This window comes from Brassica napus, chromosome A6 (genome assembly GCF_020379485.1).
Source record: "Brassica napus cultivar Da-Ae chromosome A6, Da-Ae, whole genome shotgun sequence".
Classification (NCBI taxonomy): Eukaryota; Viridiplantae; Streptophyta; class Magnoliopsida; order Brassicales; family Brassicaceae; genus Brassica; species Brassica napus.
The window spans coordinates 11,129,063-11,146,530 of NC_063439.1; the positions used below are offsets into that span (position 1 = coordinate 11,129,063).

Genomic DNA, 17,468 nt, shown 5'->3' on the forward strand with positions numbered 1-17,468 from the left:
ACATAACAAAATATATATTTTTTATTTGGTAAATACTTTTTAAAATAATACGAGAAAAAGAAAAAAACAACAATGGTTAAAAATGAAATGAGTGAAGAAATTTTAGATTTCCATATATAGTAATTAGTTTCCTAACTAAAACAAGATTTCAATATCTAATATATTAAAACAGAAGTCACAACCTTGATTCATGTGTGATTTTTTAAAAAATAGACCTAATAGAAATATTCCAAGAAAGTCATGTTACATTTAATATTTAATCTTATCATTTAAATTTTGGGCCTACCATAAATTTTTATTGGGATATCAATAATTGAATTTAAACAATAGAGGATCCATTGAATTTATAGATAGTATAAATTAAATAGATATAATTAAATGTTATAATACTATACCTCTATATGTTAAATATTTAAATATTTGTCGATGTTAATTTTTAAAACTATAAAAAAAAATTTAAATAACAAAAATCATATTATCTAACAATGATTAATCTTTACTACCTTAAACCAATGAAAACAAATTTTAAACTATATAGTTTATTTTAAAAATTAAACAAAAACTAAATGTTTAATTATTAACTCGATAATATAAATCTATAAAGCAAAAATTTTAATTTTTACAAAACTTTCTAAATTTGTGAAATGTTACAATATCTTTGAATATGACAAGAAAACAATATTTTACTAATATTTATATATATAGTTACGATTTTAATAATGAAATAAAATCTGAAAATATATATATATAGAAAAAGATATAAATACATGTGAAAGTTTGAAACAATCTATTCAATGAAAAAATTATACAGTAAACTTATTATGTTTTAAAATACCAATTTAGAATTGAAAACAAAATATTTATATAAAAATAAATAAAAACAAAAACTCGTGCGGTTGCGCGGGTCGAGATCTAGTATTAGGTTAAAACTTGTCAAGGGTAATTTGGTAATTCTTGTAGGACTTGGGCTTAAAGTCGACTGAAACCGTTTTGGCCTCTGCGCGCTTCACCGTCCATCGACAACACTGAGTGTGTGTCTATCAATTATTTCATTCGCCCATCGATCGATAGTCATGGTCGATGGTCAACTACGGATATTTATCATTTTATCTCCAAAATGCATCAAAATCACTACTTTCCTCCAAATCACCCAAAAACCTGTAAACATACTAAAAAAACTCCAAAACAACTATAAAGTATTTAAAAACACCTATATACCATGGTTAAAAATGAGTAAAATTCATGGTAAATCAGTTATCTGAAAAAAACATTCTTTCAAAAAACTAAGCGAAAACAATCAACAGAAGTGAATGATTTGAGACAAGCAAAGGGAAAGGTTTCATCATCATTCTCTCTCCTCACACCTCATTCTTTCATAGCCTTTGAGGTTTCTCCCTCTCTTCATCTCCACCTCTTCATCTCCTAGTGGCCCCACCTCAAGCCTCTTCGCCCTCTCTCTCTCTCTCTCTCTCTCTCTCTCTCTCTCTCTCTCTCTCTCTCTCTCTCTCTCTCTCTCTCTCTCTCTCTCTCAGGAGTGATTTGTACTCTCTCAAATAAGAGATTTAGTTGTAATACTTAAGGATCAAATCCAAATATATTCTAGGATTACAAAATAGAATTGTAGTTTTCGAAATAAAGCTACACGATTATTATTAAAGCGGTAAATCAGTTGAACAAAGTAGTTGTTCGATTGAATGATTTTAGGTTGTAAACTGTTTGGGAAAAAGCTAGATTCGGGATAATTCTCAGGTGTGGCAAGTATGCAACTTAATTAAATTAATTAGGAATTATAAATTATATGTTATCGAATTCAAACTTAAGTATAATCTATCAACCTATGTTTTTTTAGATTATCTAATGTCTAGATCTAAGATCTAAGTTGTCGCTTGTTGATCTTGAGAAAGTGTTGATCGACGATCCTATATGAATGTCGATCGATACACCTTTCAGCCCGTTGATCGATACAACTATGGAGTCGTCGATCGACGTTCCTTCTAGCTAGCATGCTTTGCAAACAGGTTTGGATAGGTTCTCTAATCTTCTGAACCAACTTTCATGTGTATCCAGTTGATTAGATAATACTAGTTAGTTTCAGGCAATTAACCAAGCTAATATCAACGTCAGGTTGGGGTACGGTTGAGAAGCCTTAGGCTTTGATCTGATGGGACGTGCTAGTGGGCGAACTGGCCTAGTGGACGGTTGGCCCATTGGTCATATTCTTGTTTGATTGTTGGCCGGTGGTTCGACCTATTCCTAAAATGGTTCGAGGGTGTTACAGAGGTGGTATTGCGCTAGTTAAACCTAAGATCTAAGTTTAAAGTGATCAATCCTAGACTTAGCATTAAGAGCAACTAGATGAAAAACTATTAAAATATCCTAACAACAATTCATATTAGCAATACGTAAATCACCCTTTGAAGAACCCTAATCTAACAATAAGACTACTCAGACATATTCATAAGAAACATGGTCATGATGGTCTGAATAAAACTTAAATGAAATGAATATGAAAAGTAACAAGACAAAGCAAAGCAACAATGGAGTTCAAGATCTTCTCTGTTATGAAATTCAGATCTCTCTCTCCTCTCCTAAACTCTCTAAGCTATCAAGTATATCTTCTCTTCAAATGTGTGACAATGGTGGAAGAAGTCTCAAGAAGTTCTTCCTCTAAAATGATACAAAAACCCTAATAAATAGCATAATATGCGCCAGGGACTTATGGTGCAATAACTTGGAGTTTTAGGTAAAACTTGTGATTTCCTTTAATGTTGATTCTCGCGGATGGCTCACCGTCGATCGACATCGATAGTGCTCTGTCGATCGATTGTGGAAGTTATCCGTCGATCAATGTTTATCCTCAATTATCGATGGTTGAAGAAGTCTCTAGAAGTTCTTCCTCTAAAATGATACAAAACCCTAATAAATAGCCTAATATGTGGCCAGGGACTTATGGTGCAATAACTTGGAGGTTTAGGTAAAACTTGTGATTTCCTTTAATGTTGATTCTCGCGTATGGCTCACCGTCGATCGACATCGATAGTGCTTTGTCGATCGATTGTGGAAGTTATCTGTCGATCAATGTTTATCCTCAATTATCGATCCGACTTAGTGATTTCAGCGTAGTTCTCAAAAATGGTTCCAAAATACTCCAAAATCACAATTTTCCTCAAATAAGTACCTAAACCTGTAAAAGCTCTGAAAAGACTCCAAATGCATATAAAAAACTTTGAAAACATATATAAATCATGGTCAAAAGTGGATAAAATCCATGATGTATCAATCTCTCGGTCTTTATCACCATAAAGCCATCTCCTTCTCTTCATCACCATGAAGCTCTTTATCAAACTTCATCGCACCTCTTCATCGCTATGAAGCCCTCTCCCACTCTTTATCGCCATGGAACTCTCTCGCGGACTTCATCGCGACCTCTTCATTGCCGGTCCTCATCGCCCGCACCTTCTACTCATCTTGTTTTCATTTTTATTTTGCCCGGGAGAAGTCATAAAAACAAAATATAGTAAGAAAACAGTCTAAAACATGATGCAGCCCATTTATGACGCAAAGCATAAAGCACCCCAATCTTAGTGACTGTTTACTTGGGGAAAAATAAGGAAGAAAATAGGATAATGGGAGATTTCAGGTAAAGAGAAAAACTCAAATCTGAATGGATAAGAAAAGATCGGATGGAAGAAGAAGATATGAATCTACGGAGGAAAGGGCAAGATGACCAACTTTGTAAGACTATATAAACAGTATCTCGGACATTCAAGAGGAAGAGTAAAAAGGGCGGAGTATAATGCTTACTCTTTTCTAATTGTAGGCAGACTTTTTAACTCTGCATAGCCACCATTGATAATGTTGTGTGGGACTCTAGATGTTATAAAATTGCATGTAGTGATTGCCAAACTAAAGTGAACAGAGGGATGACCTCATTGATGTGTCCAAAATGTGATAATGTGAATGCAACTGAAGTTGCGAGGTTAGCTTTCCTAATCCTCATATATCTTCATTGTTTATCCTTTATTCTAAGTTGTCTGTTCTTCAATAAATAAACATAAATCTAACTATATACATTAAACAAGTGATTACTGTGTAAATTAAAATTGATAGAAATCAAATGACTGACCGCTCAAATTACTATATTCATTTATTCTTACAACTTTTTTAAAATTTTTGAATATGACAAAACCATAATAGTTATGAGAATATTTTTACACTCTTTCTTAAGAAAATAACTACATAAAAATAAATTAAATAATGATATTCAAAACATCAATTATGAAATGTGAAATGTTAATTACAACCGAAAACATATTAATTATATGTTGAATTTTTAGAATCAAGTTTTGAAGTTGACCTAGATCACGGGTTTTACCTGTTTTTATTTAGTTTTACCAATTTTTCTTAGATCCAGGTTTTAAACTGGATCAGACTCAGCTTCTTCAAAGGTTTATGGTTGGTCCGGTCCGGTCCATTTTTCAAAGTACTCGTTTAAGTACAATATTTCATTTCAATTTTTTTTCTGAAATGTTTATCCCAGTGAAAAAAATAATAAAATAATCATTTATGAACGGTTTTGAGTTTTAGGTTTTAACCATAGGGGCCCGTGTGGTCCACGTGATGGATAACAAAGGCATGGAAATGGTTAGAGATGTAAACTGGGTTAGCCCACGTCCATTAGCCCATATCCATTTATCCATTTATTTTTTGTGGACAAAGAATGACCATGTCCATTAGAAACCATGTCCATTAAGGACAAGACCCATTAACACCCATGTTTACATGGGCTGCAATGGAGTCCATAATAGATCATATAAGAAAAAAAAAATTAAACCTATAAGCCTACAAATTTTACAGATTTGGCAGAAAACTCGGTTTTGCGTTTTCAGTAGAAAAATCGATTTTGCGGTTTTGCCAAAAAAACTCGTTTTTGACGGACAAACTCGATTTTTCGGTTTTGGCGGAAAAACTCGATTTTCTAATCTTGCAAGGAAAACACGATTTTCTGGTTTTGGCAGAGACTGAACGGGGAGACGAACGAAGAGACTTTCTCCGATGAAACTCAGTTACAATCGCCAAAGAAGTCGCATAAACTCTCTTTCACGATGAAATGAAATTTTTCAATTTTCCCCTAAATTTTAGAAACCCTAAAAAAATTTTAATTGGGCCGCTCATGTCCATATTAACCAAATCCACAAACACCCATAGATTAATTGGTTTTCCAATTTTGACAATGTAAAGCCCATCTGGAAATATGGGTATAACTAATGGAACCCCAAATATATTTGGACATGGACGTCCATTGGACAGTCCACCCATTTTACAGCTCTAGAAATGGTGAGTCGTTCAAGGGTGGTTGATGATGCTCGTAATCTGTCGTTGATCCCACAAACTAGTACCTACGGGAAAATTATAATCCCGAGAAAAATAGCTAAATTTTTAAAAGAAAAAAAAAGAAGAAATTGTCATCTATTTAAGGTGATAATAAAGATGTGAATAAAAAACTAACCTTACGATAAAAGGCCAATATAATCAACTATCAGCCAGGCCACGTGGTCTTAAAAATTAACGAATAGACAGGCTAGGAATGGACATTTGGGTCATCGGATTGGGTTCGGGTCGGGTCATTGCAGATCCGGATCCTTCAGATGTACGAGTTTAAGACCCGATAGGGTAATTTGAAATTCTCGGTTTGGGGTTTGGGTTTTCTCGGATCCGGGTCGGATCAGGTCTTAGATAGTTGGACCCAATAGGGTAATTAGAGTTTGTCGATTCGGATTCGGTTCGGTTACGAATCGGGTTCGGTTCGGGTCATGTCGGGTCCAACACACAAAAAAATACATAAAACACATTGAAAATACCTGAAAATATTTAAATACTCGAAAAATATGATAAATTTTATCTAAAATCTGATCAAAGAACATGAAAAATATCCTAAATTTTATCTAATTTTCCAAATTATATTTTTGAAAATCTAAATTTTTATTCGAAACCCAAAACCATACCCAAAAACTAAAATTTGAAACTTAAAAAAATACCCATAATACCAAAAATAAACTGAAACACCCATATATACCTAATACATACTAGAAGTTTCGGGTTTTCGGGTATCCCACTCGGGTCTCAGGTTCGGGCTGGGTCGGGTCCAAGACCCGCTGGTCCTTCACAACAAGACCCAATAGGGTAAAAAGATCGGGTCGGTTTCGGATCGGATCGGGTCCTCGGATCCGGGTAAAATTCACAGGCCTAAGACAGGCTCCATGATGCCACGTCATGTCATACGTCAAAAATGAAAAGTTTATGGCTTCTTCATGTGGGTTCATTTTTAGATAAATTATAGAAATAAATTACTTTCTTATTGAAAACTAAAGCTTTTGTTTAGACCATCTCCAATGGTTTACTATATTTTATAGTAGTTTTCAATCCAAAATAATGTAACTCTAAAATATAGTAGAGTTTCTCTCTAATGGTTTATTATATATTTAACTCAAAAAAGGATTAATATTAAATATATTCTTTATTTTATTTTATGACTAATACCTTTTACTTACAAAATTTACAAATTTATCCCATATATTTTGTTTTTCATAAGTTTTTAATAAATTATATATTTATATCAAACATTTATTATATTAAAAATTATATTACATTACAAAAACATAATACATTTAGCTTAAACATCACCATTAATATATCTTTTCCACAAATGATCAATTAACAAATTCCGAGTGCGTAATGAGCTTCCTTATCTTTAATTTTTCTAAATCAAGCAAGAAACTATCCAAACGGAATATTATCATTTATATAATATTTTAACAATTTTGGTAGATCTAGAAGAAATTTACCAGAATATAAAGTCATTATTATCTATAATTTTAATTTTATGTTATGTTGCTTATTTTTAGTTATAGTACTTGTTTTTTTGGCTACTTATAAAATTATTTTTAGTTTTAGTGCTTGTTTTTTGGCTAATAAAATAAGTTTCAAACATCTGTATATATTGTGTTGAACATAATGTGTTGTTTGCATAATTAAATTACACTAATAATTTCAAAATAAAAAGATTAAAGAATAAAAGGACTAAAGTATAAATAAAAAAGTTTCACTCTATAATATAATAAAAATATATTTACTCCAAATATAGAGTAATAAATAGAGTAACACTATTTTAGAGCAAAATATAGAGTGGAGTTTAAGAAGATTTTACTCTATAATAGAGTTTAGTGTAGAAAATAGAGTGGGATTGGAGATACCCTTAAAAGGAGTTATTGGTAAGTGAATTTTCATGAACTTTGAAAATTTTGAGATCTCATTGTTATTGGTTCTTGGATTTCAAATGTCTTAGTAGAATCCATTATTATTGGTTTACGAATTTTCAAAATCCATTTAAATCCCTTGTTATTCAATTTCTTTAGTTATTATTGATTCTCTAATTCTAACTAAATTTAGTGTTATTGAGAGATGAATTATATTCATTTTTAGTCATAAGACTCAACTTTCAAAATATCATATGTATGCATGTGATTTTAAATCCATGTGATAAAAAAACTAGAAAACAAAATAATTATTCTTACCAAATATATGTTGCACCTTAAATCCAATTTATATGTCCAAAACTATAATTCATTATATTAATATACTTTTAAGTTTTTAATATATAATTTTTTTATAATTATTATCATTTTTATTAATAATTACATTTGTAAATATTAAAAAATTAATATAAAATGTTTTAAAATAGTTTTGAAAAGCTTTTTCGAATTTCAAAAAGAAAATTTGAAAAATAATATTTTGAATTTTTTTTATAAAAACTATAAAAGTTTGAATTTGAAAACATATAATCCAGAATTATAAAAAAGAAACTTTTTATTTTTATTATTTTTAGTACATATATATCTAGTGAGAAAGGGATAAAATAGTCTTTTACTCTTTTAATGAAACTTCTTTTGGTCATTTTTCTCTTTGAGTGTTTTTTTTTGTGACAAAAGCTTTAAAATTTCTATTTCAGAAAATTTTCCAATTTGGTATGTATCCTTATTATTTTCTTTTTAATTTTAATGAAAAAAATAAATAATCGTGCTATATGATTTAGAAAATAAATAAATTATATATTTACTTTACAGAAAGAATGGTAGAAAATAGGTAATACAATTTCATGAAAATTTATATCAATCTAAAAAAATTATGATCAAATTTTATAAGTCAATGTATATTATATATATTTTCACAATCCACATAACTTTTGAAAATCTATCAACTCTTAAAATTCATAAACTCTACGCAAGTTCATGTTTACACTAACCAATTTTACCATCAGTAAAAGATATTTATAACCATATGATTAATTTTGACAAAAAAAACCTTAAAGTTAACTAACCTAAAATTAAAACCTCAACTCCAAACCGTAAACCATCAACTCTAAACCCTAAATCTTAAACCATCAACTCTAAACCCTAAACCATCAACTCTAAATCCTAAACCTTGAAACATCAATACTAAACCCTAAACCTTAAAACATCAACTTTAAATCTTAAATCTTAAATCCTAAATCTTGAACTTTAAACTATAAAACATCAACTCTAAACCTTAAACCTTTAATTCTGAAAGTGGTAAACACGAAATTCCTTCCAAATTCATCTCCTACTAATCTTGTAAGTTTAATTAATTTGAGTTGTCAAAAGAATTTATAAACATTTTTTATTAAAAAAACGATCTTTTGGGCCCAAACTAAAGAAGAAGAAAAACAGCTGCACTTGGGGGCAAAGAAAGCTTTTTGTGTTGGGTTTAAGAAAGCTTCGAGCTTTGGACTGGACGGAGTTAGTTAGTTAGTTGTTCGTCTTCGCTCTAAGCCGCCTTCAGTCGCACGTAGGCAGGTATAGTTTCTTCACCTGTCGTCTCTCAGATCATCAATGGGTTTTGCGTTCTTCTCCCTCTTGTTTGATCTCCATCTCTATTTCCAAGGGTTTTGATCTCAGAGCACAATTGATTGATAAACCTCCTTTAGTTTCGTATGCCACATTTGCTTAGTTGAAATCCTGATCTCGAAATGACTGGAACCACTTGTGAAAATAGCTTAATTTGTTTTTTCACATCTTACTTTTTTTTTTTTGTCTGACCCAAACTAGTTCATCGAATAGGGCAGTATTCAAAAAAAGTCTTTACTCTTGATGATTTAAATGGTGTTTAGTTTACTGTTTGTTGTTGACCATCACTGGTGAAATCAAACAGGAATTAGTTTATAAAAACTTGAAATAATTTATAAAAACTATAAAAGTTTGAATTTGAAAATACATAATCCAAAATTATAAAAAGAAACTTTTTATTTTTATTATTTTTATTACATATATATCTATAGAAAAAGGGATAAAATAGTCTTTTGCTCTTTTAATGAAACTTATTTTGGTCATTTTTCTCTTTGAGTGTTCTTTTTGTGACAAAAGCTTAAAAAATTGCTATTTCAGAAAATTATCTAATTTTGTATGTATCATTATTATTTTCTTTTTAATTTTAAAGAAAAAAATAAATAATCATGCTATATGATTTAGAAAATAAATAAATTATATATTTACTTTACAGAAAGAATGATAGAAAATAGGTAATACAAATTCATGAAAATTTATATCAATCTAAAGAAGTTATGATCAATTTTTATAAGTCAATATATATAAATTTTCACAATCCACATAACTTTTGAAAATCTATCAATTCTTAAAATTTACAAACTCTACGCAAGTTCATGTTTACACTAACCACTTTTACCCTCAACAAAATATATTTATAACCATATGATTAACTTTGACAAAAAAAAAACCTTAAAGTTAACTAATCTAAAATTAAAACCTCAACTCTAAACCGTAAACCATCAACTCTAAACTCTAAACTATCAACTCTAAACCCTAAACCTTGAAACATCAATCTTAAACCCTAAATTTTAAAACATCAACTCTAAATCTTAAATCCTAAATCCTATATCTTCAACTTTAAACCCTAAAACATCAACTCTAAACCTTAAACCTTTAACTCTGAAAGTGGTAAACACAAAATTCCTCCGAAATTCATCTCCTACTAATCTTGTAAAGTTTAATTAATTTGAGTAGTCAAAACAAATTATACACATTTTGTATTAAAAAAAATGATATTTTGGGCCCAAAGGCCCCAAACTAAAGAAAAAGAAAAAAAAGCTGCACTTGGGGGCGGGGCACAGAAGAAAGCTTCAAGCTTTGGACTGGACGGCGTTAGTTAGTTAGTTGTTCCTCTTAGCTGCCCTTCAGTCGCACGCAGGCAGGTATAGTTTCTTCTCCCTCTTGTTTGATCTCCATCTCTTTTTCCAAGGGTTTTGATCTCACAGCACAATTGATTGATAAACCTCTTTAGTTTCGTATTCCACATTTGCTTGATTGAATTCCTGATCTCGAATGACTGGAACCACTTGTGGAAATAGCTTAATTTGCTTTCTCACATCTTATTTTTTTTTTTATTATTATTATTTTTTTGTCTGAACCAAACTAGTTCATCGAATAGGACAGTATTCAAAAAAAGTCTTTACTCTTGATGATTTAAATGGTGTTTAGTTTACTGTTTGTTGTTGACCATCTCTGGTGAAATCAAACAGGAATTAGTTTGGAAATGGAAACTAGTCGAAGAGATGATGAGCTTGCTAGCTTCTTAACTGTTCTTCCCCCTGTGGATTTCTGCTGTGTTTATGGTTCAACGCTCCACCCAAATAACCAAGATAAGGTATTTATTTACTACATATCTTGGAACTCTGTGTGATGAGAGAGCATTTCCTGTTTTTGATTGACCCATCAAAAATGCAGTCTAAGATGGTGGACTACATCCTTGGAGTTTCTGATCCCATGCAATGGCACTCTCAGGTGAGTGTGAGTCTCTCAACTCAAGAAACCCACAAACTTTCAATTAGATTTTATAGGCTCGCGGATTTTAACTATTGTGTGAATCAAGAATCTGAAAATGAATTCAGATCACTATGCTTCATGGATGGTTCACCTTGGTGGAGCTAGGCTGGTATGTTTTCTCTCCATACTCACCTTCTCTACCGTTGCTTAAGTAAACAATGAACACACCCTCCTTTCACAGATTACGGAAGTTGCAGATAAAGTAGGTGTTGGAGTTCACTTCAACCCATTTGTCAATTGGAACGACAGGGTAATAACTTCCAGAGAAACAGTAGCATTCTTTATAACCTAATGGAACAATCTAGTTTTGTTAATCCAAGCTTGTGTATTTCATATGTTTTCTTTCTGCTCAATTTCATCATATTGTATGTATGTAATTTGAATGGCATTTTTTCTTGCATGATTTACTTGCAGAAGCTCAAGTATGGGGTTGTTCGGATGAATGACCTAGTACAGGACATACTGGACTGGAACAGATTCTACTTGAGTGGCCGTTTACAAAAACCGGTATGTCATTTGCTTGGTCTTCTCACTGTTAACCGTCCAAGGATTGTGAGATGTAATAGGGAAGTTCCTCGTGGTTGCAGGTTCATTTGCTTGTTGATAATCTGGACATAGAAGACGTGAACTCTGTTAATAAGAGAGCCGCAGTATCTGCAGCCCTTCTTCTCTTGCCTTCAAAATTCACCGAGGTTAGAGTTTTTGTTCAGTGCTCAAATCAAGTTTTATGAGACGGTACACTAAATAACTAACAGAACTCTTATGCAGGAAGATCTATACGCCAAAATATGCAGCCTTTCTTACATGGGAGACTTGCGAATGCTTTTTGCAGAGGACACTAATAAGGTGAGAGAACCTAGTCCTGTTCTTGAGTACATCACATTGTGAATATTGTTTGGATGAAAAGCTTTCTGATCCATAAGTTCAATCCCTTGCCTTTTAGGTGAACAAAATTGTGAAGGGGCAGTTTGATCTTTTCCAGTCAATGTATAAGCCTTTTCTTGAAGACTGCGAGACCAAACACTTGCTGAGATTCTCATCTGCTGAAACTAATTTAGTGCAGGTACACACGGTTCATAGCTATATATATATATGGACTATGGTTGGCTCAATCATGAGATTATTTGAGTCATTGTATATTGATCCTTAGCAACTTGTGACAGGACTCTAGCCTTTCAGCATCACGCTCTCTGGTCTCTTCTCTCCCTGCATCAGTAAGAAGCCAAATGGGGAAGTTACTTGGAGAAAAGAAAATCATGAGTGAGACCGGTATCAACTCTGATCTCTTCTCTAGTTATATGAAAGGAAATGGAGAGATAATAATTTATGGTTGAATTGGTATAGGTAGAGTTTCAGGGGAAGTTTGTATAGCTTCAAGAGAAGAAGCAGCGAATTGTATGGAGAAGGTAATGAAGCGAAGGGTAATGGTATCGAGTGCAAGACAGGCTGTCTCTGGTTTCTTGGCTGCTGGAGCTATCAATGCAACAATGTATCTTTCCCAGAAAATGCGCAAAGCTTGGAATTCTCGGTCATGAAAGGGTTTTTTTAGATGAACTGAAAGTTGAAGAAAGTAGATCTTTGCCACCATTAGTTGATCATTCTTTCTTCTTTTTTTTTGGTTTTTTAAGAAAGGAAAAAAGTTTCCTAGCTACATGAAGTTACTATAATATGGTGGAAACCATCCGATGTAACAACTACACGAAGTTTATGTTAATATATGTCACATGTGCGAAGTAAATAATAATATGGTGACAACATCACAATCGGATTTAATTGATTTTAAGCTAAGTTAATGGAGTTAATCTGTAATTTATTAAACTTAATAAATCATTAAATTTAATAAACTTAATCATTTGTTAATAAACTTAATTGATTTTTTTTAATAAACTTAATAATTTATTAAATGTACTTAATAAACTTAATAACTTTATTAAACTTATTAAAATTAATAAATTTATTAAACTTAATAAACTTAATCATTTGTTAATAAACTTAATCATTTATTAATAAACTTAATAAACTTAATAAATTATTAAACTTAATAAATTTTATTAAGTTTAATAAGTTTAATAAATTTATTAAGTTTAATAAATTATTAAGTTTAAGTTTATTAAATTTTTAAGTTTATTAAGTTTAATAAATTTATTAAGTATAATAAATTATTAAGTTAAATTTTATTAAATTACTAAGTTTATTAATAAATCAATTAAGTTTATTAAACTTAATAAATCATTAAGTTTATTAAGTTTAGTAAATTACGGATTGACCCCATCAACTTAGCTTAAAATCAATTAAACCCGATTGTGATGTTGCCACCATATTATTATTTACTTCATACATGTGACATGTATTAACATAAACTTCGTGTAGTTGTTGACACATTCTCATACATTGGATGGTTTCCACCATATTATAGTAAACTTCGTGTAGCTAGGAAACTTTTTTCCTTTAACTAACAACATTTCTGTTTTGGGTTGATGGTTATGTTATGTTTTCTGATGTTATAGATGAGAGAAATATAGTAGCAAACACATCAATCTCCCTATCATATTTTATGTTCTTACTTGTGACTTGCACAAAAGAAATGAATCCCATCTATAGCTACAATTATAGAGATAGTTCAATCAATCTCTTCGTTATTTTTCTTTTTGTGGTTCAATAAAGAGTTGCAACATGTTCTTAAACATAATGGGGGAGAATCTGTGAGTTTCTTCTTAAGATATGTTTGAAGTTTTTGAACAAAAAAAATGCATATTAACATGGTTTTACTTGTATGGTTTCTTCAATCCTTTTCTGTTGCTGAAACTCTCATTTGACTTGGGTCGCTCAGAATCTCTTCTAGTGGAGAAAATAAACTGTTTGCTTGCTTAGGACTAAGTCAGGCGTTAACACCATTGCATGCACAAATGAAGTGAATTATACTGATCTTATAACTATTTCTTGTTTTCCCGATCGAATAACAGGTGATACTTAAAAATATTATAAGAATGACATTAGTTAAGATGCACGTTATACTTACTTAAAACCAATGTTCAATCATAAGCACTACTACAAGAACTTTCATATACATATTATCACAAACCGTTCAGATATATAAACATTCTTATAACCATTGTTCGATTACAAACACAACAAGAAATTTTTATATACATATTGAGTATCATAACCCTTTAGATATACATGTGGCAATCACAATTATTGATTCGATTATATATTCCTATGAGCATATGATTCAAAAACCAATATACTCAAACCAATTCAAGATTATATACATCTTATCTAAATCGTGATTTCATTTGATTACATACCAATTAACTTCATTGGTATTTATAATTGGCTGACAAAAAAAAGAACATACCAATTAACGTTAAAGACATGCATGTAATTCAGCTGATTGTGTTATGATTCAGTGTTATATGATTTATATGATTTGCGATACTCGCTAGTTTGAAGAACTTTATCCCTAGCCTACGGCATGATCAATGTAGATAATGAAAAGGATTGGAAGAGCTGTACACCTTTAGACCTTACCTTGAAGACCAAGTAAGAAAGGTTTGAAAGATATTTGAAGCTCATGCGAAAGCTTGAGCTTCAAGACCAGAGGCTTAGTAAGCTCAAGATTATACTGAAAGGTCATAAAGATAGAAAGAAGCGGTTACAGACCAAAAGGCGATCAAAGGAAATGTGTGCAAGGTTAATTTTGGAATTAAGAACATTTTAATCGAAATTTTCTTCTAATATTGGTATAGATTGTGATTTATGTTGATCTAATTTTGTAATTCGTTCAGTCACAAAACTGGTTAGATAGTAGGATTAATCTTCTTTCCAAAACCTTTTTTTTGTTGCAGCGAAAATAGGAAGGGGTTAATGGTAAGCTTGGTAGCCAAGTATTCAAGTGTGTCCGCATTTGGGTTTCCTCTGGCTCAAAATTTGAAATCATGAAATCAAATATAAAAATAATACTCATCTTTTTAAGAATAAATATTCGTTGTACAAGTACCGGCAGGATTTATTGCATTAGATGTAAGAAAGTGCTCACTAGTATGTATAATGTCTAAGGCAAATATTTTTATGAAAAAAATTGTATGTGTAGTTTATAATTATATATTCGTTTCAAATATGCATATTTTCAAAAACAAACAAATACATGGATTTCATTTGACCCCGTGACTAGTTGAAGGTTGACACTTCTAATCGTACCTTTGCTTCTTTATTGTAGTTTTTACTATGGGGACCAACTTTTACGTTTCCGTACGATGGCTTTCGAATCTAAACCCATGTGCTCTAACACTTACCTCAACAATACTATTTTAACTATTTGAATCTCTGTTCTAAAATTCAGTTGACTAGTTGAGTGGGATTTGATTGTAGACAAACCGGTTTAATTACTAATTGTATTGGTATATATATATATATATATATATTATTTATTCACTGGCTCAAAAAATTGACAAAAATGGTTCGGAAATTATCGTCTGGTTTTACAGTTATTTTAAATTTTGTGTTTTTTGTAGTAACATAAATTTATATGATCACACATCTTATCTTTTTTTTTGTTCACCCAAATTTTCATTACTAATTTAAATGATTACATTGATACTAGCAACATCATACAAACCATGATGTGCAAACCAAAAGGTTAAAACCAAGACATAAAATTCAAAGGAGTACATGGATAGAGGAGACACAAATTTGAACAAGTTTGATAAAGAGTTATACAAGATATTGAAGTTGCCACTAGCAATCCAATCTGTAAAAGATTTAAACCACGGTTCAAACTCTTCAAATAATAAACGATTAGTCACATTATCTGCGACGTCCCAGTACTATCTAAAGCCTCGACTCTCAACCAAGTGAGGGTCGCTGCATCTACCGGCCCCAAGCGGACCTTCACACAAGATCACACATCTAAAACCCATAAGTATTATATGAATATCAAATCTAAGCTTTTAGTTATATCAAAACAGAAATTTATTTGTGAAAGAAAACTAAAACGATGATAAATAAAATATTAAAGCTCTGAATGATAATATGTGAAACAAATGTGAAACAAATACAATTTGGTTATAAATTTTTGTTATTATTAACTTTTTGTTTTGTTCAAAACTTTTTTTGTTATTATTAACTGCAATGTGGTTTCATATATTACCACTCGAAATGAGAACAAATATATTGACCACAACTAACTATCAATTCGTAGCTGGCTAATCTGTATAGATACATGGGATAAACTTCTTAGCATATAAACGTAAAAGAGACTCAACAAATATGTTTTATATCATACATCTGCTTACATACAAAGTCAAATTAAATAAATACTGCCATCCGTTGGTCAAATCACGAGTATAAACACTAGATGTGATTTGCTATTTCATAATGCCAGTGTGAAAATTTATAAATTACACTGACAAGAGAAATCTCTACTGCATAATTAGTAATGTTTGCGACAAAATTATAATAACATAATGGTGTTTTTGGCCTAAAGACTTACAGGTTTTAGTTCAGAATTTTCTGGTAATAAAAAAAATACCTTAAGCTTTACATCGAGTGGTGAATCTCATTTCATTCACCTTAGACCATGACTAATGGGATTGTTGAAATTTTTTCAATAGTTTAAATTATATAATAAAACTGTTAAATTTTGTGATAATTTACATGTATTAAACTGTATTGAATCTTTTCAACAACGCATGTCGAACTTTGAGATTATTGATTATATAATATATTGATAGGATCTACATGATATGTTTTTAATTACGTGAATCTTAATAGATTATTATTGTTCACAAAATACAAATGTAAGAGAATAAAAATATAAGATATAAATGGTGGGATAAAATGTCAAATTTAACTAAACAAAAACTATTGTAAGTGAAAAAAATAGATAGTTATTCATTTATATTAGGTGGGAAGAAAGAATAAAATGATGCGAAGAATAAAAGTATAAAAGTAGAATGTTGAAAAATTGTACACATTGTATCTATATTACTAAAACTGAAGTACATTTTGGTATTGTTTGGAAACTTAAATAATAGATTAAATGAAATTTGTTTGGAAACAAGGATAGCAGATTAAATATTTTTTTATTTACATATTTAGTCACTGTATTTCTTTCTCATTTACAAATTCTGTCGTTTGGAAACTTGGATATCAGATTAAATGAAAATTGTTTGAAAACACGAATAACAGATTAAATCTTTCTTTTTATTTATACATTTAGCCATTGCAATTCTTTCGTATTTACAAATCTGCCACTTCACTTCATATCAAAAATTTAAATTAATTAATTATAATGAATTGTTATTTCTTTTGCTGAAAATAAAAAACACAAACTGTAATTTCTTTTTGCTGAAAATAAAAAAACACAAACTGCTACAGTAAAATTTTTAAGAAAATCAAATATCATAAAATTAATAATAATTCAGAAAAACCTACTGTAAAAAATTAGATTATTTTTAAATAAATTAACAAAAAAATCAATAGGTTAATATATGAATATTACAATTACATCAAATGGCATAAAGTTATAAATTTATAAATATAATATTACGT

General features: G+C 30.4%; 1 protein-coding gene across 3 annotated transcripts; it reads left to right on the plus strand.

The window, feature by feature from the left end:
* Positions 1-10,132: 10,132 nt before the first annotated feature.
* On the plus strand, positions 10,133-12,689 carry LOC111198727 (phosphatidate cytidylyltransferase, mitochondrial-like). Of its 3 annotated transcripts, none has more exons than XM_022687830.2 (11): positions 10,133-10,285; positions 10,613-10,737; positions 10,818-10,880; positions 10,963-11,025; positions 11,098-11,166; positions 11,331-11,423; positions 11,504-11,608; positions 11,685-11,762; positions 11,860-11,979; positions 12,080-12,185; positions 12,261-12,689. In XM_022687830.2, the coding sequence occupies exons 2-11, from the start codon at positions 10,627-10,629 to the stop codon at positions 12,449-12,451; spliced, it is 999 nt and encodes a 332-aa protein (XP_022543551.1). In that variant the 5' UTR covers positions 10,133-10,285; positions 10,613-10,626; the 3' UTR covers positions 12,452-12,689. The 3 variants fall into 3 exon arrangements, with proteins under 3 accessions (XP_022543551.1, XP_022543552.1, XP_048638617.1); XM_022687831.2 differs by having other exon boundaries at positions 10,818-10,874; XM_048782660.1 differs by having other exon boundaries at positions 10,195-10,285; positions 10,818-10,874; positions 10,982-11,025.
* Positions 12,690-17,468: the final 4,779 nt, after the last annotated feature.